The sequence below is a fragment of the Chionomys nivalis genome, chromosome 20 (genome assembly GCF_950005125.1).
Source record: "Chionomys nivalis chromosome 20, mChiNiv1.1, whole genome shotgun sequence".
NCBI classification, from domain to species: Eukaryota; Metazoa; Chordata; class Mammalia; order Rodentia; family Cricetidae; genus Chionomys; species Chionomys nivalis.
Genome location: NC_080105.1, coordinates 19,391,185 through 19,415,914, shown reverse-complemented (window position 1 = coordinate 19,415,914; position 24,730 = coordinate 19,391,185). Strand labels below are relative to the sequence as shown.

The following is a 24,730-nucleotide window of genomic DNA, read 5'->3' as shown; positions in this document are numbered from 1 at the left end:
TTCAATACAAATCAATAAAAAAGATTAGGACTACCGCGCAAGAATACATGAGTGTTCTTTAGGAGCAGAAATGTAAGTGAAGTTCAGAAACCGTTCGTATTAGTTTGTGAACAGAAGTGAGCACCAAGGACGGAGGAAAAGCTTTATTTCTGTACACTTAAGACTACTAGATTGTTGCAAGGAGCAAAAGCACTTTTGTTTAAAAGGAACATCCAGTGAAATACTTGAGAATAGAAAATAGTAGTGCTATAAAAATAAAACATTTTGGGTATATAAACCAGAAAGGGAGACCACCAAGTAATGAACTGTATTTTCTCAAAAAACACCAATGTACTATGTCAGTAAGCATAGATCCTGCTTACCTTTTGTAATAGCTTTTAGTTTTTAAATACATTGTAGTCTACTCAATTTTTTGTAGACAATTCTATTGTTTCTAGGTTATCTCTTTTTTGGGGGGAGGAGGAAGCTCCATGGTTCTAGAAGTGAAATTGTAGAAGAAAAGCATATACATATTGGCCCCATGCTTTTAGAAAGACTAGCAATTTATATTCCCAGCAACAGCTTGCCGGGAGTCTAAAGCAGTGACTCTCAACCTTCATAATGCTGTGACCCCTTAATACAGTTCATGTTATGACCCCCAACCATAAAATTACTTTCATCACTACTTCCTAACAGTAATTTTGCCACTGTTGTGGATCATAACGTAAATATCCTGTTTTCCGATGGTTTTAGGCGATCCCTGTGAAAGGGTTGTTTGAACCACCCAGGGTCACGATCCACATGCTGAGAACCATTGTTCTAAAGAATTACGGTCGTGTCTGACTAGTCTTTCTTCAGGCAAGCATTAAAAATCAGTTTGCTCAGATTGGCAGTTGGCAGTGTTTCCCTGTCACTTTGTTAGGTAATGTCATGGGGGTTGAACTAGAGTTGTACTATAGACAACAAAATTCCTGCTGGCTGGAGCTGGATGGGGCTAAAGATGAGAAGAAAAACAACAACAACAATAAAGTAAGTCTTTTGTAGCTGCATGGACACTGAAGAGCTTGTGTGATTTGCTGTGCCACCACCCGGCAAAGAAGCCCCACGTCTGTCTGTCTCCACATTAGAAATAATTCCAAACTCCTGGACCTAGGAAAGCATGGGGTGGGGAAAGGACGGGGAAAACAGGAAGAGGAGGCAGGTTTCTTTGATCTAAATCATCTGACCTCAGATCTCTGGCGCAGTCTGTTCATTCCCTCCACTCTATCTGCTCACAACACCCAAACAAGCACAACATACAGCAACTGTGGCAGCACACAAAGACGCCATCTTCTTCCTGCTTCAAGTGTGGACTTTCCACAGTTCCAGATTATCCTAGAAGGTACTAGGCTATTGAGTAAAGCTACTCGAGATGACTCTAGCTAGGTGTGTTCTCACCTGTTTCAAATTCTTTCTTATTTTTTATTTTTTGGTTTTTTTGTGAGATAGGGTTTCGCTGTAGTTTTAGAGCCTGTCCTGGAACTAGCTCTTGTAGACCAGGCTGGCCTCGAATTCACAGAGTCCACCTGCCTCTGCCTCCCGAGTGCTGGGATTAAAGGTGTGTGCCGCCTCCCCACCCCCGCACCTGTGTCAAATTCTGCACTCAATTTGAATAGTCTATTGTTCACCACTTCAGTATAAAAGTTATACACACAGGCCGGGCGGTGGTGGCGCACGCCTTTAATCCCAACACTCGGGAGGCAGAGGCAGGCGGATCTCTGGGAGTTCGAGGCCAGCCTGGTCTACAAGAGCTAGTTCCAGGACAGGCTCCAAAGCTACAGAGAAACCCTGTCTCGAAAAACCGAAAAAAAAAAAAAAAAAAAAAAAAGTTATACACACAGTAGATGTAGAAAATCTAATTATAGCATTATATCTTTTTTTTAATATTTATTTATTATATATGCAATATTCTGTCTGTGTCTATGCGTGCAGGCTAGAAGAGGGCACCAGACCCCATTACAGATGGTTGTGAGCCACCATGTGGTTGCTGGGAATTGAACTCAGGACCTTTGGTAGAGCAGGCAATACTCTTAACCTCTGAGCCATTTCTCCAGCTCCTATAGCATTATATCTTAAAAAAATAAAGATTAAATGATTCCTTTAATTAACTGCCCAAGATCACTTAAGCATACCTGATTTATAATCACATAGATATATGTGCATAAGAGTGCCTGCAGAGGCCAGAGGCTTCAGGATCCCCCTAAAGTTAAATTACAGATGGTTATAAGCTAACCAGCATGGATTCTGGGAACCTGAACTCGTCCTCGTCCTAACAACTGAACCGTTTCTCCAGTCCCTCAAAATAACTTTTTAAAGGCTTTGTAGTTAAAGGAAAATTATTTGTGAACTTATGGCATCCTCAGTTAAGCAATGAGGGCTTAAATTATAAAAGTACCGTATCTGTGTACTTTGTGTGGGAAAGTTATTAATACGCTTTATTCAGTCCGAGATTCCTGAGTGAACTTCCCCCCTTCACTCAGCCTAATTCTTTCCAGTTTTACATTCTTCTTCCCACTCTGATCTCTCCCACCCTTTCTGTATCACACTCTCCCTCTGGTTCTTAGCAATTCCTGAAGCTCCGCCCCTCCTCGCTCGCCCCGCCCCCTATCCGCACCTTCAGGCTAGTACCGTTTCTCTTCAGTCTTCACAAGCCTCCGGGTAGCCTCACCCCTGTGGCCATAACACTCTCCGACGGCCCCGCCCCTTTCCGATGCCCCGCCCCAGTCCCTTCGCTCCTCCCCGATCCCGCCCAACTCGCTTCGCCCCGCCCCAAGCGATCCGCCTACCTCTCGCTACGCCCTCCGCCTCGCCTCCTCTCTTCTCTAGGCCCGCCCCTCTGACCCCGACGCTTCGCTCCAGCTCCTCCACTTGCGTGGGGCCCGGGGCCCTTCGCTTCCGGAGTCCTGTAACCCGCCCTTCCCCAAAGCCCCGCCCCTATCATCCCCGCTAGTCCCGCCCCGCGCTGCAGGTACCGCCCCGTTCGCATCGTTCGGCTAGCCCCGCCCCACCGCGTCTTCCGGCTCCTCCCATGCAGCACCTTTGCAAGTAGGCCCCTGCGCGCTGACGTCACACGCCAGCGACAGTGACGCGGGCCGTTCCTCTCTCCCCATCCTTAGCCCCAGGGTTTTGAGGCGGCTACGTGGGGCGTCCCTACCTTGAGCCGGTGCAGTTGCCCGCAGCCCGGAATCCATGATCACTGTGGCGAGGCGGGAGGACGCGGGCGGCAGCTAGCCCCCCAGTCGCACGTGCTGCGGCTCCGCGCCCGGCCCTGCCTCCTGGCCCTGTGAAGTTGGGGGCGGTACCCAGGCACTCCCCCTGTGCCGCCGCGGTTTCCAAGGGGTCAGAAACCGCTGTGTTTGTGTCGTCCGCGGAGCCGGGATCCGTGGTGCGGGCGCTGTGCCTAGCCGGCCGGAGGCAACCCTAACGCGTCAGCCGGAGACCCGTGCCAGGGGTGGGAGTCGCAGCCTGGGCTGTGAGCGGCTGCTGGGGAGACAGACTCGCTTTCTCTTTCAGCATGCCTTTTTCAAAGTGCACCGTGGTGCCGCTGCCTTAAGCCCTAGGGGAAGACCCTGCTGCCTCTAGACCGGTGCTTATGGTCGCCACTGTTATTCTGACTCAAGTCCTATGTCACTGAGGTGAGTTGCTCGTGGGGGAAGCAGTGCTAGGCAGGATGGTGAAGTCACTGGGAGCCAGGAGACTTGTATGGACTCTCTGTAAAGTGCATGGATGCCCACCCAAGTGTTTGCACGTGAAGCACCTTCAGCTCATTAAAGTGTAAACTCGGAGGACCTGTGTGTGGCTCCAAGCAGCTCTTTGATATAAAATGACAATGCAATCTTAGCAGTCATTTAAATGGATTAGATGCCTTTGATGTTATCTGTGTATTTTAATGAGAAAATGAATAACAGTTATCTAATTAACCTAAAAACTAATGTATCACTTCTCTTCATTATTTGACACAATTTCCATGTGTAAAGTATTCAAAATTTTACTACCTTAATAATTTAGTGGAACTTTGGGGAGTTTCCTGGGGATTGGATACAGGACTTCATTTTTTCTAGGCACGTTATCTGCCCCATCAATTTTTTTTCTCTCCTGTAAGACCTCTGAGAAGCAGAAATATTTTTATTGCCTACATAAATCACATCAGAAATGTTTGTGAAGGCTTAAAAGCCCTGGTCCGTCTAAGCGCCAGTGATGGCCTTTTCTTAAGATGCAGTAAGTAGAGATGAAGGGCTGCAGCCAAACACAAAAAGTAGTTCTTTGTTTCTAGTTTCGAGGATCTAGATGTCTGCAGTTAAAACTGTCTCTTCTAGGGAAACCCGAGTAACCTATTTTGTGGGGAAACTGGTTTTTACGCAGATAAAAAGTCTGTTAGAAATCTGATAAAAGCTGTGGAACTTAACCACAGAAGTTCTTTTGAGGTCATATTAATAATACATTGGCATTTTATCCCAAGTAGATTTTACTCTCTAGTCTTTCTTTTCTAAATCATGGATTGATAGCTTTTCATGCATATTAAGTTTTTCTTTGTATGTTGGTAGTTTCTACTTCAAACTCCATGGATGTTGCCTGACTATATTTACCAAGGAGAAAACACATACTGTAAAAAAAAAAAAAAAAAAAGTAGCAATCCTCTCTTTTCTAATTTATTCTCAGTCATGAAAAATAGAGAAGGATTTTCCTCTCTGAGAAGATACATTGACCCCTTTCTACAGTTCAGGCTGTTTCTATTGTTTTGGAAGAACTGTGTGTATAGACTTTGCCTGTAGGCAGTACCAGGAAATTTCTTGGCATCTGTTTTCATCTATTCCTAATGTTTCCCTTTGGAATAACCTGTCCATCAGATATCTGAAACAGCCATGCTTAATGCCTGTCAGTATGTGTTTTCCTGATTGATGGAGATGCAGTTTTAAATTCATGTAATCTGACAGTTTTCACATGTGATTCACAATATTGTGTCAAACATTGCTCATTTGTAATAGTTCTTAGAATAAAAAGGGAGATACCTAATTTGTCTAGAGCTACGGTATGTTTTTTTTCTGGAACATAATTGACATACTTAAAAAGCAACATGATATTGTGGCAAAACTTTAAATGTTAAGGTAAAAAAGTTTGGAAATGGGTCATTGTTTAAGGTTTTTCTCCCTCAATGCTAAGGATTGGTCCCAGGGTCTGGTCCATTCTAGCTAGGCAGGTGCTTCAGCTGCCAAGCTGTATCCCCTTTCCTGTTCAGATATTCAAGTAGGGCCAGCAAGATGGACCAGCAGGTAAAAGCACTTGCCACCAAGCCTGATGACCTTAGATCAGTCTCCATGACCTACCTACATGGTGGAAGAAAAGAACTGACTCCCACAAGTTATCTTTTAGTGTACACACGCGCGCGTGCACACACACACACAGTCTGTCTTTCTAAATACATACATTTTAAAACATTTAAAAATTAAAGTGAAAAAATTGATTTGCTCAGTGTTCATCCTACTTGTATCAGTATACATGACTTATTAAAAGTTTAACTTTATTATTTTGACTAGCTAATCAATTCTTATAGTTCAAAATTCAGAAAATACAAAAGATGGAAAAATTCTCAACTCTTCACTTCCCTTTTTAAAAGCAATATTACTAGTTTTTGTGTCCTTACAGACTATTTCTTATGTAAATGTGTTTGTTGCCAACTTGATACAAATCTAGACATACCTCGGAAAAGGGAGTCTCACTTGAAGGCTTGCCTGAGTCAGATTGTACATGTCTGTGGGCATTTTCTTGATTAACGATTGGTGTGGGAGAGCTCAGTCTACTGTGGGTGGGGCCACCATTAGGCACATGGTCCTGGTTGTGTAAGAAAGCCAGTTGATGAGGGTGGTATATGTTATCTTTTCTTTCACTTCATTTGAAACTATTTTCTAGTATAATAAATTAGTTGTAAAGTCTAACAACTATGAAATATGTAGCTTGTTTCCCTTCTGATGTACATTGACTACAGAAAAGGAGAACTTGTCATGTGTTCCGAAACTCATTAACCATGAATCTGATTGCTCAGAAAGGTACCTGTTGGTAGAGGCTGCTCGTTTGTTCCTGGTCTCCCAGACCCGAAATAATCACAGAGAAACTATATTATTTGCAATGCTGTTTGGCTAATAGCTTACTTGTATTGCTAGCTTGCTCTTATATCTTAAATTAACCCATTTCTATTAATCTGTGTATCACCATGTGGTTGTGGCCTACCAGTAAGGTTTCTTCCAGCGTCTCCTGCTGTAGCTCCATGGCTTCTCCTTGACTCTGCCTCTCTCTTCTCTATCTACTTGGAATTCCTGCCTTGCCCTAGTCTGCTAAGCCACTCTCTGGAACAGCTTTATTTATTAACCAAGAAAAGCAACACATAGACAGGACTTCCCACACCATTGATAAACAATGTGTTTATCATTGTTTGATGGCAATTAGTATTATTTTCTTTTTACCAAGAGCAATAAATTTGGCTTTACTGAATTAGAACGACAAAGCTCAGTGTGTGGATGGCAATAGAATAATAGAATAGGAACACTAATAGGTTCTGCCTTTTTGGTATAGTATCTTGAAAGGAATTGGCAATTAAATTTGGAAAAAGAGCCAAACTGACAAATTTTGTTTTCTCCTCTCTTCGAAAAACATCACAAAACAATGAGGGTTATGAAATAACCTCATTATGTGGCTATTATTTAATGTAATTTTATTTCATGGAATTGAGTCTTCTAAGATGAGTTTATCATCTCTAAGTAGTGTAGTAATATGATACATTGAGCTTCCATGTTCTGGGAATAGCATTAAGTTTTGGCTGATTTCCAGATACCCATTATACTGTGACAGTTGATTCAATGTAGGCCATGTTTGGAATGACTTTTCCTCTCTATACTGCTGTTGATGGCTGGATTTTTATGATAATGTTTTAATTCTTAGTTCGGTTAAAGTTGCTAAAAGCATTTGCATTATAGAAATTGAAATGAGATCTGATTATAATGTTTATTAATGTTGAGGAAGGTTCTTTTTCACAAAATTTTATAAGATAATTATCAATTTTACTACAGGCTGGATTTTAACCTGTAGTTTTCAGGACTATATTATGAATTCTGTAACTTAAGAAAATTGAATCTTTTTAAGGGAAATCTAAAAATTTAGTATTGGTGGATGAGATGGTGAACTGTGGCAGAAAATTTAAGTTTCCTGAAAGCCCATTTCTTCCTAGAAGGGAATTATACATTGGAATGTGCTTGCTGTGAATGGAAACAGAGCAACTTGGGTGAATAAAGTATTAGTTTCAGATTAAAATAGTGAAATCTTGCCCTGGCTGTGTTGATTACTGCTTTTATAACTTTCACATGCTTCCTTTCTTAAGCTCTCATTACCTAGTGTGTTTTTTTCTGACTTATCTTAAAATTATAATTGTTAAAGCTATTGTGTTAGTCATGGTTCTCTAGAGAAACAGAACTAATAGAATGGGTCTTTATATATCAGGGGGTTTATTAGAGTGGCTTACAGGCCGTGGTCTAGCTAGCCCAACCATGGCGGTGACCAGATGGAAAAGCAAAGAATCTGGTCCACAAGGTTAGTCTTCAATCCTGAAGACGAAGTTTCTAATGGCAGTGAAGGGGTGCTTCAGCAGCGGTTTAGATGAGCTTGCCCGCAGGAGTGAAGGCAAGCAGGCAAAGAGCCAAAGCATCTGTCCTCCATGGCGTGGCAGCAGGCAGGAAGACATGGCGTAGTACTGGAGTGGTAGCTGATCCCTTTATATCCTTTTATGTGGACTGTCACAAAGGTGTAGCCCCGATTTTAGGATGGGTCTTCTGATCTCAAGTGATCCAGATTTGGAGTGGGTCTTCCCACCTCAAGTGATCCAACCAAGAAACTCCCTCACAGGCGTGCCCAGCTGCTTGGGTTTTAGTTGATTCCAGGTATAGTCAAGTTGACAACTAGGATTAGCCAAGCTACTACTAACAACTTTATCTCGGTTGGAAAATTTTTGAAGTATACTAATCAAGCCAGTTCATATTAAGCTGGGCGTGGAGGTACACACTTGTATCCCAGCATTTAGGACTGAAAAGGAGGACAGTTAGTTTGAGACCAGCCTGGATTACATTAATAACCTGTCTCAAAAATAAAGTTTTTACTTTTATGATAGATGAATATTTCATTAAATAGTAAGGTTTTGCATACTAATAAAAGACTGCAAGTAGAACTGGACAAACAATTTACAGAAAGTACAAATGTTGAATAAATATGGAAGAATTTTTCAGATTTATCAGTAAGCAGAAGAATTGAAATGTAGCACTGTCCATCAGAAACAGAAACACAGTGACACATGCCTTAGGTTGTTCTTAGTATATTGCTTTAATTAACCCTCACAGTGAGTCTTTAAGTGCATACTGTGCTTATCTACATTTATAGGTGAATAAATCGAGATACAGAAAGCAATAGTGTAAGGCAGTGCTTCTCAACTGCTCTGATACTGCAACCCTTTAATGCAGTTCCTCATGTTGTGGTGACCTCCAATCATAAAATTATTTTGTTACTACTTCACAGCTGTAGTTTTGCCACTGTAATGAATTATAATGTAAATATCTCATATGTAGATATCTGATATGCAACCCCTGTGAAGGGTAGTTCAACTGTCCAAGGGGTTGCAACCCACAGGTTGAGTACCTCTGGTCTAAGGTCATGTGACAAGTAATAGATCCAGGACTTAGCTCTGTGTTAGTGTTGTATGGAGACACAGTGACCAAGACAACTCTTACAAAGGAAAGAATTTAACTAGGGGTTTGCTTATGGTTTCGTGGGTTAGTTCATTATGAGGGGAGCATGGCGGCAGGCGGGAAGGCATGGCACAGTACTGGAGTGGTAGCTGATACCTTTACATCCTGATCCACAGGCAGGTTTGCAGAGGAAAGTGGGGCACTGGGCCTGGTATGGGCATGTGAAATCTCAAATCCCACTCCCAGTGATACACCTCCTCTAACAAGGCCATGCCTTCTATCCTTCTAAAGAGTTCTTCACCTGGGAACTAAAAATGCCAGTATATGAGCCTGTGGGGCTGTTCTCATTGAAACCACCACAAGCTCTAAGGGTCCAGTGCTCTTTTTAGACATTGAAGTTTGTTATAACTGCAAGTATATATACAGATGTGAGTGGGGGCATGTATGCCATGCGCATGTGTGGAGGCCAAATAACAATTTTGCGGAGTTTTCTCTTTCCAGGGATTCAACTCTGGTTTCCAAACTTGCTTAGCAAGTGCCTTTAACTCACTGAGCCTTCTTGCAGGCCAGCTCTTTAACTACTGCCTTTTGTTGCTTCTTTGATATTTTTATAAAGAATAGCCACTGTTGGTAAGAGCGTTTTAAGAATCAGCATTTTTTACAGTATTGGTTACCGTAGTAGTAGATGTCTACCACTCTAGCGGGTCTGTGAACCAGAGAGAGTGGGGCCTAACGAGGAGGTGGGCCAAAGTCTCATGCGATAGCCACCTTTATTCAGAGCAGCAGAAGTTTATACTCTGAGGGCTGAGTCGCATGAGTAAAGAGTACAATCACGGGAAAACATTTTTTCCACAGAGCAGATGAATGACAGCAGCTGAAATAAACACACGTCTGTCCACTATACCTGAAATAAGCACGACAACACATTTTAAGAACAGTTCTGTGTTTTGAAAAAACCGAGGTCACAAGACTGTTTTCTTGGCGTTTTCTCACAAGCACTCGGGAATTCTCAATTCTCACATGCCTTCGTTCTTGGACCATGTTCTGTGTAACAGATATTTCTGCAAGATGCTTAAGTAATATGTTTGCAAGCTTTAAGTAACACCTGCACAGTCTTTGATTTCAGATTTTATTCTAAGAAAATCCTTACAATAAATAACAAAATATAAGTACAGAAATTTTACCTGCAATTGTTTTTTTTTTTTTTTTTTTTTTTTTTTTTTTTTTGGTTTTTCGAGACAGGGTTTCTCTGTGGCTTTGGAGCCTATCCTGGAACTAGCTCTTGTAGACCAGGCTGGTCTCGAACTCACAGAGATCCGCCTGCCTCTGCCTCCCGAGTGCTGGGATTAAAGGCGTGCGCCACCACTGCCCGGCCTTACCTGCAATTGTTGAATTGTTGAAACAACTTTGAAAAATTGTCTTGCTAAGCTTTATTCTTATTAAAATAATGCTACTAGTTCATGTAGGAAAAAGATTGCCTTTATGTGCCTGTGTTGTAAGTATGTTTACTGTTGGATATTTCAAAGCATTCTAATAAAACTGAAACATCACTATTTCTTGTTTTGTTCTAAGTGTAAAGTATAAGTTTCAGTCAAGATATTAAATATCTTTCTGTTAAGACTTGCCTAATCTCTAGTTCTTTTGCATGTAGCTACCCTATAATAATGCCTTAAGAAAGAGCCATGGAGAAGTATGTTAGACTACAGAAGATTGGAGAAGGCTCATTTGGAAAAGCTGTTCTTGTTAAGTCCACAGAGGATGGCAGGCATTATGTTATCAAGGAAATTAACATTTCAAGAGTAAGTACATTTTTACTTTGGTGCAGAAGTAGTAATTTGGGGGCTGGAGAGATGGCTCAGAGGTTAAGAGCACTGCCTGCTCTTCCAGAGGTCCTGAGTTCAATTCCCAGCAACCACATGGTGGCTCACAACCATCTGTAATGAGATCTGATGCCCTCTTCTGGCATGCAAGCATACATGGAAGGAACGTTGTATACATAATAAATAAAAAAAAAAAAAAAAGAAGTAGTAATTTGGTCACCATAGGACCAAATATTAAATATTTAATATTTATCAGAGAAATGCATAACCTAGTGAGGAAGAGTGCTATGATCCCATCAGGACCACTACGTCACTGGAGTCTGTGTGTCCTTTCAGATTTTTTCTTTGTGTTCCTGTACTGTATGTATGAACATATACTTACAGTCCTGTAACTTACTGTTGATTGGGCATCCTTAATGGGCTTCACTTATGGATTCAGTTCATTCCTTTGTAACTTACTGCTATAGTTTTTGGTTTTTTTGAGGCAGGGTTTCTCTGTAGCTTTGGTGCCTGTCCCGGAACTAGCTCTTGTAGACCAGGCTGACCTCGAACTCAGAGATCCGCCTGCCTCTGCCTCCCGAGTGCTGGGATTAAAGGCGTGCGCCACCACCGCCCGGCTACTGCTATAGTTTTTAATGTTTGTTATTGTTATCGTGCTGTATTAGTAGCATTTTTAACCACTCTCTTATTAATGGACTTTTACCTTTATTAGTGGCTTTACTATTTTCTTCCGTTTAAGATGTCCGGCAAAGAACGGCAGGAATCAAGGAGAGAAGTTGCAGTGTTGGCAAACATGAAGCATCCAAATATTGTCCAGTACAAAGAATCATTTGAAGGTCAGATATATTTTGCAAGCATTTAAAATAAGCTCTAAGATACTTATAACTTTTGGGTATTTTCCTTTAAGGAATTATTTTGTGGATGTATTTTCAGTAAAAATACTTTTTGTTTTTGTTGTTTGATAAATATGCATGTTAGTATTAGTTTGATTCTAATAGTAGTGATACCTTTGTAGCTTAATATTGACTTATTAACAATTACTTAAGAAAAAGCAGTATAGCACAAAAATTTGGAGTGGGCAAAATTAATAACAACATTTTAACCTTAGATTTCCCTTTAAATATTTCTACTGACACTGAGAAAATGTTCTAATCTTGATTTTTTTAAAACCATTACCTTATTTTTGATGATTTCATACCTGCATATAACTTAATCATATTCCACCTGCAGCCCATTGCTTTCCTCTTCCAAGCACTCCCTTCCTACTTTCATGTCTTCTCTTTTTAATAACCCACAGACTTTAACTAGGCTTGCTTGCATGTGCACAGGTATGGGGTGCTGGCTGAAGGAGTTCTCACAGTGTAGTTGTATCAAAGACTTCCACAGTGGGGTTATTTCTTGGGCAGTTTACCAGTGATGACAGCCCTGAGGAAAAATGACTCGTCCTTGCCCAGTAGCCTTTAACTACCATATATCCTCATCTAGGAGTGGGTCCTCATGGGCCCTGCCAGTCCATCCTAGAACATGACGAACAGGCCCATCTGCACCTAGGAGTCATCTGAATGATTCAGATGTACTTCATTTTAAGCATTACCTGTCACCATAAATGTTCAAAAGGCATAGACAGGCATGGCTACAAGTTCTCGGTTCTTCTAAGTTCACCCTCATTCGAACTCCCCAGGAATTAGCGTGGTTGACAGCCAGTGTTTTTTCTTAACCTGTTTTCTGTGCCTACACGACACGTGCTGTGTTAGGGAAACAAAGTGCTTGGTTTTTCTCTCTGCCCTGGCACCACAATTCTGAAGACTTCTGTAACTCAAAAGCTGTGGGGGTCTACAGTGAATAGCAGCTAGAAGCCCACAAATCCAGTCCACATCAGACACTGTCTACTTGCGGGGAGACTGGGGACAGTATTGGTACAGGCTGTCCCTATTTCAGACCCAGTAGCCAGTGCAGAGCTGTGAATTTGTGCCAAATAAGCTACAAATGGACTTTCCCATGACCGCCCTTCAGATCTGATCAACTTGCTACAGCAGCTCACAGAACTCCAGGAAACACTGCACTTGACTTTATAGCTAAGACATGCCATACACGTATGTCTTTTATAATGAACACAAATTCACACCCAGACTGTTAGAAAACAGTAATTAAAATGTCTGGGGCTTTTGGCTTCTAAAGTTAGTAGCGGTAAAGAAAGGTGCTAGAAATAGCCACGCAGTGCGCTTGTACTGAGTTTTCTATTTCATGTCCCGTTAATGTTTTTGTCATGCTCTTAGTTATTCTCTGTCTGTGTCACTGGCTTATCTGGTTTTTGTGTTTTGTTTTGTTTTGTTTCAACATCAAGCGGTTTCTAAGGTAGTAGTTTTGGGTTTTAGGGTCCTTTAAAAGTCTGTAAGGCTATTAGTGATGAAGGGGTTTTTGTGTATCTGTAGTCTTGTGCAATTAATCTGACAAACAGGTGGTGATATGATGTTAGACTACAAAAGAGATCATTACTTCTTTAACATAGGAAATCCTTTTCTGTTAATTACATATTTAAGTGGGTATTGATTTAAAACTGGGCGTGGTGCCACACCTGCAATACTAGTTAGTACTAAGGAGGTAGAATCAGGAGGATTGTGAATTTGAAGGCAGCCTGGGCAACATCTGGAGAGACCTTGACAAGCAGGCATGCAAGCAGGGGGTAGATGAGTGGGAGATGGGGAGGGGAGAGAGACAGAGAGAACAAATGAAAATTTGCTCTAATAGAGATCTGAGTAGCAGAAAATATAGCTAATTCATATACTAAATCCCCGACATTTCTCAAATTTCTTTGTGTTCTGTGTAACTTCCTATAGTCTCACCTCTCCGTTTCCCCATCTTCCAGTGCTGGAGATCAGATATGGGGCTTTGTGTGCTCTATGCAAACACTTCCAAGTTTTATCTCCAGCTTTGATACAGGCTCTTGCCATGCAACTCAGATTAGGCTCAAGCTTGCAAATCTTCCCTCTTCAGCTTCTTGGTACTACACTTAGCTTCCAAAGTATAGAAGGTTTGTTTTCAGCTATCTTTTAAATACCATTATTTTATCTTGGAATTAGCTATTGTTACTGCTGTGTTTCCTCCCTAAATAGTCTTAGCTATTAATAAGTGTATAGATGATGACACTCTATGTGCAACTTGTGGATTGGATAGAGGGTTTTTTTCATACTGCCAGTTTTTAAGGTTTATTTCTACTTTATGTGTGTGTTTGCCTGTGTGCATCTAGGTGCACCATGTACATGTTTGGGGCTCTTGGAGGTCAGAAGGCAGCAACCGACCCCATGGAACTGGAATTATCAGTGACTGTGAGCCATTATGGGTGCTGGGAAACAAACTCAGGTCCTCTGAGTGCTCTTAGCTACTGAGTCATCTCTCCAGCCCCATTTTATTTTGTCATTTTTAGCATGTATATTGAGAGGATCTAGTTATAATCATACTAGATCCTTATTTAGTTTGATCCAGATCAGTATCTAGTTCTAATGGTTTATTCTAGGAGGTATATCAGAAGAGCATATAAGAACCCTTAATTACAATGCCACTAGAAATGGAGAGGAATGAGTGTTTCTAGAAATATGGCCATTGTGCACATCATAAGGATACGAGAAGTAGGAACACCACTCTTTGGTTGTGATAGTCTCCTTAGTGAGTCATGACTCATCACATGTTACAAGTCATATTGATCACTCTTCCTTGCATGAAAAAAAGTTGGTAATAGAAAGAATGATTGTTTTCTTGGATTTTTCTAATGATGGAAAGAGACACAGAAGATTCTTTCTCCTTGTATAAAGACATATAAGAGAATAAAAGAAACCCCTGGGATTGGAGGTGGAGGCTGTGCCTTATTTGCTGTTGAATCCACAGAGTTCATTATTGTTGAGTTTGTGTTTAATGAGAAGTTAATTCTAGTGAATAATTCAAAACTGAAAGCTAGTGATCATTTCAAGTCTAAGGGTTCTGAAAAATGGGTGGGAAAACATGATTTTATATTTAGCATGTAAGGAAATTGAGCAAACATATATTGTTCTGCATTGTATTTATGTTCTTGAAGTATTAAGGTATGAACATAGTTCTCTACTCAGATGGTGTATTCTTGTTAGAAAAATGGTTGATTATGGAGTTGCCTGAAACTCAAATCATTGTACAGCCCGTATAGACAGTGTTCCTAGACTTTGTGCCCTGATCCTTTTGAAGATGGTCCACTCTTGGCTAGATGCTGCTTTTTAGCAAATCTTTAAGTACCTTAATTTAACTGTGAATTTGATGCAACATTTTAAAAATGGGATTTGATGTTTCTGTTTTGTAGAAAATGGCTCTCTCTACATAGTAATGGATTACTGTGAAGGAGGAGACCTGTTTAAACGAATAAATGCTCAGAAAGGTGCTTTGTTTCAAGAAGATCAGGTGGGTTGGCACATTGAGCTCGATTCCTACCCTGCTACCAAGAAGCAACTCAAAATGTGATTTTGTATATAGTTATTGGTGGGGTGGGGGTGCAGAACAGAAGATGGAGTCTCAGGTAGCCCAGACCTACTTGTACTTCTGATCATTCTCCTCTACCACTTCAGCACTGAAACTATAGATGTATGCCACCACACCCAGATGCTGATTGTACAGATGCTAATTGTAATTGCTAGGGCAGGCTGGTATTAGATCCAATATTTTAGTCTCATCTCTAATTTAACTACCATCTTTGCTTAGTTTCCTATCTATAATATATTCTTGTATGTATAGCTATATTCCATATGCATATGTATGTGTGCGTACATATAATGTTAATAATATTTAGATAATAATTAGGTTGCATACATGTATATGTGCATATATATGCATGCTTGTAACCTAATTATTATAACTGGTTATTCTGTGTTCTGCCAGTCTATCTTATTGCTGCCAGATGATATCTTCCTAAAGTAGTCTTTCTAAATAACTCTAGCTCTGGAAGCCTTGCATTTGCAGCAGCATGGCAGCTAATTTGACTACCAGAGTTTCTAAAGTATGTCCCACCTTACCTAAGCAGCCTCATTTTTAGTTTTTTTTTTTATAAATCTGTCTATCCCTTATCATTTATTTTAGCAGATATTTACTGAGCATAAATTTTGTATTGTTGAACCTTGTATTTTTACATCTATCTCTTCCTCTTTGTTGTATTTTATTGTGATTATTTTTGTAACTTCTCCCTTAATTGTCTTATTATTCTACTTTCATTATTTAAAGTTCAGCTCAAGTCCCAATTCCTTTAATTTTTTTCATAATTGGTTTTCTTTGGTCTTTTCTATCTTTAAATCCTTTTGCCTTAGCCGGGTGGTGGTGGCGCACGCCTTTAATCCCAGCACTCGGGAGGCAGAGGCAGGCGGATCTCCGTGAGTTTGAGACCAGCCTGGTCTACAGAGCTAGTTCCAGGACAGGCTCCAAAACCACAGAGAAACCCTGTCTCAAAACAACAACAACAAAAACAAACAAACAAACAAAAAAATCCTTTTGCCTTTCTCTTTATCACCTAGTCTCAATTTATATGCATGATTTTGCTAAGGAGGATGGAGGGCTGTATTTGTTCTTTTAAATCTTATGGTTCTGGACAGTTTTTCCTGTTTATTAGATAAGGAATCTAGCAGAGGCTAAGTAACTTACCCCCAATCATTTAGTTGGCTTTTAAACTGACTTCTATTTAATTTCAAAATGATCATTTCTCAGAGTCACACAATGAACTGAAGTGAACAGGCACCTTTCCCTACTGATCTATCCCTGAGGTCATTACTTAGTTCATATATTCACTGTGTTATCTCTTTTCATCATCCCCAGGCGTGGCTGGTGCTTCTGTAGCTTTAAGATTAGCACATTATCTCTCTGGAATTACTGAGTTACTTGCTCAGCTCTCTAACAGTCTTTATAGCCCCCCATCTTTGTTTGAAAATGAAATTTTATTACAGCATAATTGTTTGCAAATAGCTTATGATTGCTTTATTACTATGGTGGGAAAGTTAAGATAGAGACCATATGACTGTTAAGCCTTAGATGTATACTCTCTTATTCCCCCTCTTTTGTTATTGTTTGTTTTGGTTTTTTTTTGAGACAGGGTTTCTCTGAGAAGCCCTGGCTGTCCCGGAACTCACTCTGTAGACCAGGCAGTACTCAGAGATCCTCCTGCCTCTGCCTCTTGAGTGCTGGGATCAAAGGTGTGCGCCAGCCCTGCCCCAGCTTCTCTTACTCTTTACAGAATAAATTTGATGACTGTTAATTTGTGAGCTCTTTCGGTAACGTTCTGCAAAGCTGATTCCTACACATTTCTGTGCAGGGTAAAATATATTTTTTGAGAAGCAGAACAGGTGTGGGAAACAAGGTAACAGAGGAACTCTGTAGAGTAAGGTGGCGAGACTCCAGGATCGCTTCCTTTCTACTCCAGTTTCCATAGCAGTTGTCTCCACTTAGCCTTCTCGTTGTCTTTCCCTTAGTCAGATGCATTTCTTCACAGGGATTTGTGAGTCTCTACCACTGTGTGTACTCTTGAAGTCACTTTTTCTACTCAGAATCCTATGTCTCTGTGAAAAGGCATTTCCAATTTTATGCTATTCTCTCTCAGTAAATATCTAAAAAAATAATTAACTGAGAGGGCTTTTAGTTTTAGTATTTGTTTTTATTATCTTTGGAAATAGGGCTTTTATCATGGGGGCGACCTGACACTAGTAAGCCTTCTGCTGCCACCTCACATGAGGGGGTGTTTCAGTAGAGAAATATTTGAAAATTAATTTTCTGTGACTTTAAATGTACTATTTGATCCTTAAGAATACTAAAAGCAAGTGTAACAAGTAAAACTGGTTACACATTATTCTGCAGTCCACTTCTGTAATGTTGACCCTGTTTACGGATTCCCTTTTCTTTGTTCTACCTTCTGTCTTTGTGCTCACACAGGCACACACTGTAAGTACAAGTGCATAACTGATCCATTTCAGATGGGATATAAGCATGTGCTTTTTCAAAACTGGGAGTGCGCTATACATACTATTCTGCAACGTCTGTGTTCAGTGACACAGTGTTGAGTTCTGTACGCAGAGTTGTTTCCTTCTCAGTGGCTGCATAGTACAGGGCTATCATAATAATTTATCAGTCCCCTTAATGGACATGTAGATTGTTTAATAAACAAGTAGTACTAAACCATACACCCCTTTTTGGCATTTCTGATACTATATCTGTAATAAATTTGAATTTGCAATTACTAGTTTAAAAGGCATGTGAATTTCAATTTCTGTGTTTTATCAAATGATTACCACCTCCTCACAGATGAGATGAAAATGAGGTAGGTTTGCATTGTACCACATTCTGAGCCATCTCACATTACAATGGGATCTTCCCTGGTTACTATTTTTTTTGTTTTGTTTTTCAAGACAGGGTTTCTCTGTAGCTTTGGTGATTGTCCTGGAACTCACTCTGTAGACCAGGCTGTCCTCAAACTCACAGAGATCCGCCTGCCTCTGCCTCCCGAGTGCTGGAATTAAAGGCATGCGCCACCACCGCCCAGCTCCTGGTTGATATTTGTAACTTGAAAAGTTAGTATTTCCTGTATGTGTTTATTGTCCTTTGTTCCTTTGTGTCATTGGTCTTTCCAGTCTCTGTCATCTCTTGTTATAGTCACCGGCGTTTCCCCAGAGATATGAAAGAACTTCCGCACATTTGAGAATTAGCAACCTATCAGTTATGTTCAAGGATTGTTCTCTAGTTGTTATTAAACTTGACCATATATTTTGCTACAAAGATGTTGTAAATTTTGTATAGCAAAGTTACTGTGAGACTTTGGAGAGCGTTATTTTTGTGTTCTGTTTTGAAAATCATGTGTCAGTCAAAAAATATTAAAATTGACCAATGTTTTGTTTTATTATTATGTTTAATAATACTGTCTAATTGTAATTATTTTGGCACGAAGAGTGAGGTAGAAATTAAGTTGTTTTCCTTCTAACTGACAATTCCAGAGACTATTTATCTGTGGTGAATAGGGTTAGAGGTGTTTGGTAGATGCCTTCTAAATTTTCATCTTGATACTTTTTTTTGGTAACTTTTAATTATATTGAAAAGATACAGAAAAAAGATAAGCTTACCAAACTTACCCACCTAGCACTAATCCATAATAAAGTATAAATTATTTATATTTTTCATTCATTTTTTCCATACTTTGCTGTATGTAACATATTTAGTATGCATTATACCTATTTCTCTTTGTCAGTTGGCTTGAATACCTACTAGTGTTAGTATTGGCAAAGTACAAAGAAATTGTAGCCTAAATGTTCTTAATGTGATGTTTCTCTCTAGATTTTGGACTGGTTTGTACAGATATGTTTGGCTTTGAAGCATGTACATGATAGAAAAATTCTTCACCGAGACATAAAGTCACAGGTATGCTCTTTATAGTCTGCCACAAGTTCACAGTCTTGCTAAGTCAGCCTGGAGCTCTAGCCAAAGCTGGCTTAGATTCTCCAGGATCTTCAGACCTGAGCATCCTGAGTCTACACGCCAGGCAGTAACTTCTCCAGTTCTGGAAACAGCAGCCCTGTCCTTTCAGTCCATCCTGCTCACGCAAATACTTGATATCCCCCGTACTTTCCCTATAGCATTTTATACTCTCCTTTGTTCTCATAGAATAAATGGAAAACAATGTGTGAAAGTTAATTGTTTTTTAAGATTTTGCATGTCCTTTTCCTTTTTCTCTAAATAATGATAATTTGGATGTAAATTTCTAGAAATGGGATTGTTTTTCTACAAAATTGTAAGATATGGTAATTTGGTTTTTGGTATCAAGACTTGACATTCAGAAATTTAAAGCCATTATGATTTTTTTTCTGAAAGATTAAAATTATCTTTCTGCCTTTTGGTCTGAAATTTTGCCAAGTAGTGAGGTTAATTTTTTTATTCACTACACTGTGCCTTTTGTGTGTGTGAGATTCTGTATCAGCTAGAAATATTCTGGAAACCTTGGTCTGGATTTTCTTTTAAAAGAATCTAAATACATCACTTCAAATGTCTTATTTGTTCTTTCATATCTTTCTCATTATCTCTTCATTGGCTATTAAGTTAATTATTTTTCCCAGTTAAGTAGGCTTATGCTTCTTCCTTTTGCCTTTTTCTTCTGTTTGGTGTCAGGATCATACCCAGAGCTTTCTAGGAAAGTACTCAACTTGACTCTGTCTCTAGCCCCCACCCCTTTGAAATTTCCTGTCAGTTAGTGCTTGTCTCATCCTCATGGTTTTTACTGTAATGACCATTTTTTAAAGAAAAATAATGGGATTCAGCGTTATCTATATCTGTTCTTAGTTGTGTTTCATTTCTTCATGTTTTATCTTTTTATTGGATGCTCCTTGTCATTTCTTGCCCTGGCCCTGATATTTTCTTTCTGTAGCACGTGCTGGTCTTGAGTTCTTCCATTCTTGCTTGAACCTCTAGAATGTGGGGATTTCAGGCTCCTTGCAGTTTGTAAGCATATTTACAGTTAATGTTTTATCATATTGCCTTATGACTTTGTTTTTGAGAGTCTCATTCCAGAGACCAGGCTGGCCTTGAACTTGTGGTCACCCTTCTGCTTCTTTGTGCTAAGTGTTGGGATTATGGGCCTGCACTGCACTGCTCTCCTGGGCTTAGGAGTTGGATTTGTAGTGAATTCTTCTCACATTCATGATCTCATTGGTTTTTGATTAGATTTCTTCATGTCTAACTGGATTATTTTTAGAGTATTCATGCATATCTCTCTTCTGTTGGTGTGTGTGGTGTAAGAGTGTGTTGGGGAGGGGGGTGATTCAATGCTGGTAATCAAACCTCTGCCCCAGCTTTGATTTTACACTCCTCTTTGGTTTTCACTGGAGCACTCTCAGCTCCCAGAAAGGGGATGGAGGAGTGCAGTTATATCATAGCCCTCCCTGTCTGCCTGTGACTTGTCTTCTTTGGCCTGTAGATTGCTGTGGAGTTAATATTCCCAGGGTGCATGGTTGGAAGAGCTATCCGGTAGTTCATGCTTCATCTTTTCCTGTATCCCTCTCCATCTTCTGCCACAAATTCCTCTTCTCTCATTTTACTAATTCTAGTCAACCCTGCTGTCATCTTGGCATCGCACATGGTGCGTACCTGATGCAAGTCTCATGACTGATAGAAAATGTAATTCCTATTACTCCATTAACTTGCTTTTTACTCTTTCATAGTTTAGGAATCTGTAAAAAAATATTTCTAATATTTTTCTTACCAGGTGTGATAGATTCCAGCAGCATTGAAACACTGTATTTATAAATAAAATATAATTGAGCAAATTGTTAAAAATAGGGTGTTTCATGACCCTTGTTGGAAACGCTTAAGGTTAATTTGTTATATTTAAGCCAGTTAGAATTTTAGGCAGATTTTTTTGGGGAGGGGGCAGGGTTATTCCAAATTTATCTTTTAAAAATTTTATTGTAATGCATTTACCTATTATAAAATTTATCTGTTTAAAGTATACATAGAATGGCAAGAGAGCTCATTGGGTAAAGATATTTGCTGCTAAGCTTGATTGAGTTCAGTTCCTGGAACCCACATGGTACAGGAACAGGACTGACACCCACAAGCTGTCCTCTGACCTTCAGGCAGATACTACAACAAATGCAGACATTTTCATTCTCTCTCTCTCTCCCCCCTCCCTCCCTCTCTCTCCCTCCCTCTCCTCGTCCGTCTGTCTGTCCATCCGTATGTAGTTTACTGACTTTAGTATATATACTGAATTTTTTTCTCTCCAAAGGAGTACTGTGTGCCCGTTCCCAGTCACAACTATTCCTTATCCATGGAGACCATTGTAACCACTGATGGTCTTTCTGTCTGTATATCTGTATTCAGGACATTTAAATGAAACTCTGATAACATGTGCTTTTCGGTATTAAAACTGGATTATTTGCCTGGTGTGGTAGTCCACACATTAATCCCAGCACTCGAGAGGCAAAGGTGGGTAAATTTCTGTGAGTTCTAGGCCATCCTCGTCTACATAGTGAATCCCAAGCCAGCTAAGGCTCCATAGTGAGGCTCTGTCTAAAAGCAACGACAAAGTGCACTATTTGTCATTTTGGGAGGTGGGTATTGAGGCAGTGTCTCCTATAGGCCACCATGGCTTTTGAATCTAACATATAGCCAAGGGTGATCTTGATTTTTAGATCTCTTTCCAATGCCTCTCTGGTACCAGGATTAGGGAAGCATGTTCTACCATAGCAGCCTTGACTTTCTGACTGTTTTTTTTTTGTTTTTTTTTTTGTACAGTTGATGCATAAACTTTTTTCATAAAATAAGTTTTTATAAAATCTGTTTCAAATACAGATAATTTTCTTTCATTCTGTGGATATCCATTTTCTTTTACTAAAAAGTCTGTTTGCATTTTGTGTGTGTGTGTGTGTGGTGTGTGCACATCTGCTAAGGCAGGCAGGCAGAGGGTAGCAGACAACTGTCAGGAATTGGTTCTCCTTCCATCATGGCCAGACTCAGGTGTCAAGCTTGACAGCAGGCACCTTAACCAGTCGAGCCATCTCACTGGCCCCATCTTTGTTTCATTGGCATTGTCGTTTGGTGTGCAAAGTTTTTAGCTTTAACAAAAGCCAATTTTTCTTTCTTTTCAGTTTTTGTTTGATGTTATTACAAAAGCATGACGGTTTATTCCTGTTTATAGTTGTAGTTCTTATAGTCTGTAATTCAATTTGAGTTAGTTTTTGCATATAGTTATTCTAGAGTAATTTTTAATTGGATTAATTTTTCCAAAAAACAATATGTCATAAAAATAACTGGACTGAAATGATGCTTTTTTTGTGTTCTCTCTCTCTCTCTCTCTCTGTCATAGAACATATTTCTAACCAAAGATGGGACAGTGCAGCTTGGAGATTTTGGAATTGCTCGAGTTCTTAATAGGTAACATAACACCATTAAGTATCGTTTTGATATAATGTCCTCAGTCAAATTGAATCTGCTGTAGTATACATGCAATAACATATTTCTCTCTTATCTTCTTTAACAATTTTATTGTTCTAGTACTGTAGAACTGGCTCGAACTTGCATAGGGACTCCATATTACCTGTCTCCTGAAATCTGCGAAAACAAGCCTTACAATAATAAAAGGTATTTAGAATGACACTTAATACATATGTTTGATTTAAATCTTTCTGTCACACTCTTTTAATAACGTTGAGAATACTATTCTAATATGAATAATGTATGTGTAAGCATGTATATCTTTAGATTTTTAGTATATGATGAGGGAATTGTAAAAGCTCTCTCTCATTGGGAGAACTCGACCAAGCATCACTTTGTCAGAGTTAGGAATAGAGTGCTCTCTTTGGTTTTTCTCTTTGTCATAGTCATTTTCTATGGAACTGTAGCTAATAGTATAGAGTGCATGCTAGATTCTCAATAAAGAAACCAAATTCAGAGGAAGACACACCAACGTGCTTGAATGCCTCAGCCTGCGATGGACCAGCTTAGCTGGGCACTGGGACCGATAGGACAGGGTCTCAGGAATAGGTGGGTAAGGAGTCGGCAAATGACAGACAGACACAAGACTCAAAGGAATAACATCTGAATGATCTTTACTAGGCATGAGGCTCGTCCCTTATACAGAAAAGATTGCTTAACAGCATGTATTGTTTTTTCATGCAGTGCAGATTATTCTTAGAGTCATTATACAAGATACATGAGAATAGATTTTCATCAGACAGATGTCCCTGGTGTGAGTCTGCGGCTGGTCATTAGTTTCGATATGAATCTTTATCTGGGCTGTGAGTTCATGGCATTTTGAGATAAGGGCAAGCAGTTGTGGTTAACAGTCACGTAGTCTCCAGTCTTTCTATATTTCTGCAATCTGTGCAGAAGAACTTCTTTCCTTCTCCACATTTCTAACTCCTTTTCAAACCTTCCCCCCAAACCAATCTCAAGACATTACGGGCATTTATCTCTCTCTCTCCTATCCTTGTCCCCTTTTTGCTGAATCTGTCTTAATTGCTTAACTAAGTTTGCCTTTTGTTCTTTATTTACTAAGCACCAGATTAAACCTGGAAACCTTTTTGCCTTGAATGTTAACCCATCTTCCCCCATTAGCATCATATCCTCCTGTATATGGCAGTGGCTCATCAGTAGACTCTAGAAACTTAAACATGCTATCTTCCCTTCCAGAAGAAACCAGACTGTTTTCCTTAGAACATAAACAGGTAATGCCAAAAGTGCAAGGGCTCAATGCAGGAAGCACAGCACACACACATCTTCTCTGCGGGCACGCTTCCTTGAAGCCATGCAGACTCCGCAGGAGGTGGCGTGACATCAGCCTACTAGTCATCTAAGCTGCTAAAAGATTGTGTGGTACGCTATTCAGGACAGTTCCGTCATTGAACAACAGTGACCGTTTCCTCCCCTTTCCGAGTCAGAGGTCGCAACCATACACACTGTTCGGTTTTCTGTCATACTTGATTGTAGTAAATGAAGGTTTCTCATCTTGTAGTGTCTTTAAAATTGAGTAAAGCATGTTGAATTTTGTAAAATAAATTAATTAAATGACGTTTTTATACCGTTCTTTAAAAAATAAAATTTCTTTAATGAAATTTTGAAGTAATTGCTTAGGCAACCCTTATTTTTGTAATTTGAGATACCTGCTTTTATTATCTAGTTTGAAATTTCAAGTTAAAATGCTTTGTAAAGCACATATTTTTCCTAAGAATTCTCTTACTATTTGTTTGCTTTAAGTGAAAAAAATTAAATATATTTTGATATTAAAAAGAAATTTCTCTTTTGTCTTCCCAGTGACATCTGGGCTTTGGGCTGTGTCCTTTATGAGTTGTGCACACTGAAACACGCAGTAAGTAAATGTTGTGATGTCTCCAGAGCTGTGGCATCTTCCGGAGAAGGCTTGCAGAGAGGAGGTTCTGTTTTCTGAAATAGACTGATTTAGTCTCATTGTGTATCTACTGTTGTACTCTATTTTGTGCCCCCACAAACATTGTTTTTCATACTATAAACAGATTTCATTCCCCTTCTTTAAACTTATTTACTATGAATTTGATATTTTCCCTAATACTTTTGTTTCATTTTAGCAAGTTCTTTCAAAACACCTGTATTTAGCTGAGTGTGATGGAAAAGCCTGTATTCCCAGCATTTGGGAGACTGAGGGCAGAAGAATGGAAA

General features: G+C 39.7%; 1 protein-coding gene across 10 annotated transcripts in view; it reads left to right on the top strand.

The window, feature by feature from the left end:
• Positions 1–3,110: 3,110 nt before the first annotated feature.
• Positions 3,111–24,730, top strand: part of Nek1 (NIMA related kinase 1) — a 123,132-nt gene continuing 101,512 nt past the window's right edge. For 8 of the 10 annotated variants that reach the window (XM_057752451.1, XM_057752447.1, XM_057752449.1 and 5 more), the window contains exons 1-8: positions 3,111–3,653; positions 10,393–10,540; positions 11,301–11,397; positions 14,886–14,983; positions 18,881–18,964; positions 22,404–22,471; positions 22,592–22,678; positions 24,350–24,404. In XM_057752451.1, coding sequence (XP_057608434.1) covers positions 10,424–10,540; positions 11,301–11,397; positions 14,886–14,983; positions 18,881–18,964; positions 22,404–22,471; positions 22,592–22,678; positions 24,350–24,404 — 606 coding nt within the window. In that variant the 5' untranslated portion in view covers positions 3,111–3,653; positions 10,393–10,423. Of the gene's footprint in view, positions 3,654–10,392; positions 10,541–11,300; positions 11,398–13,542; positions 13,593–14,885; positions 14,984–18,880; positions 18,965–22,403; positions 22,472–22,591; positions 22,679–24,349; positions 24,405–24,730 lie in introns of those variants that run through there. The other 2 variants (XM_057752450.1, XM_057752452.1) reach the window with 2 other exon arrangements.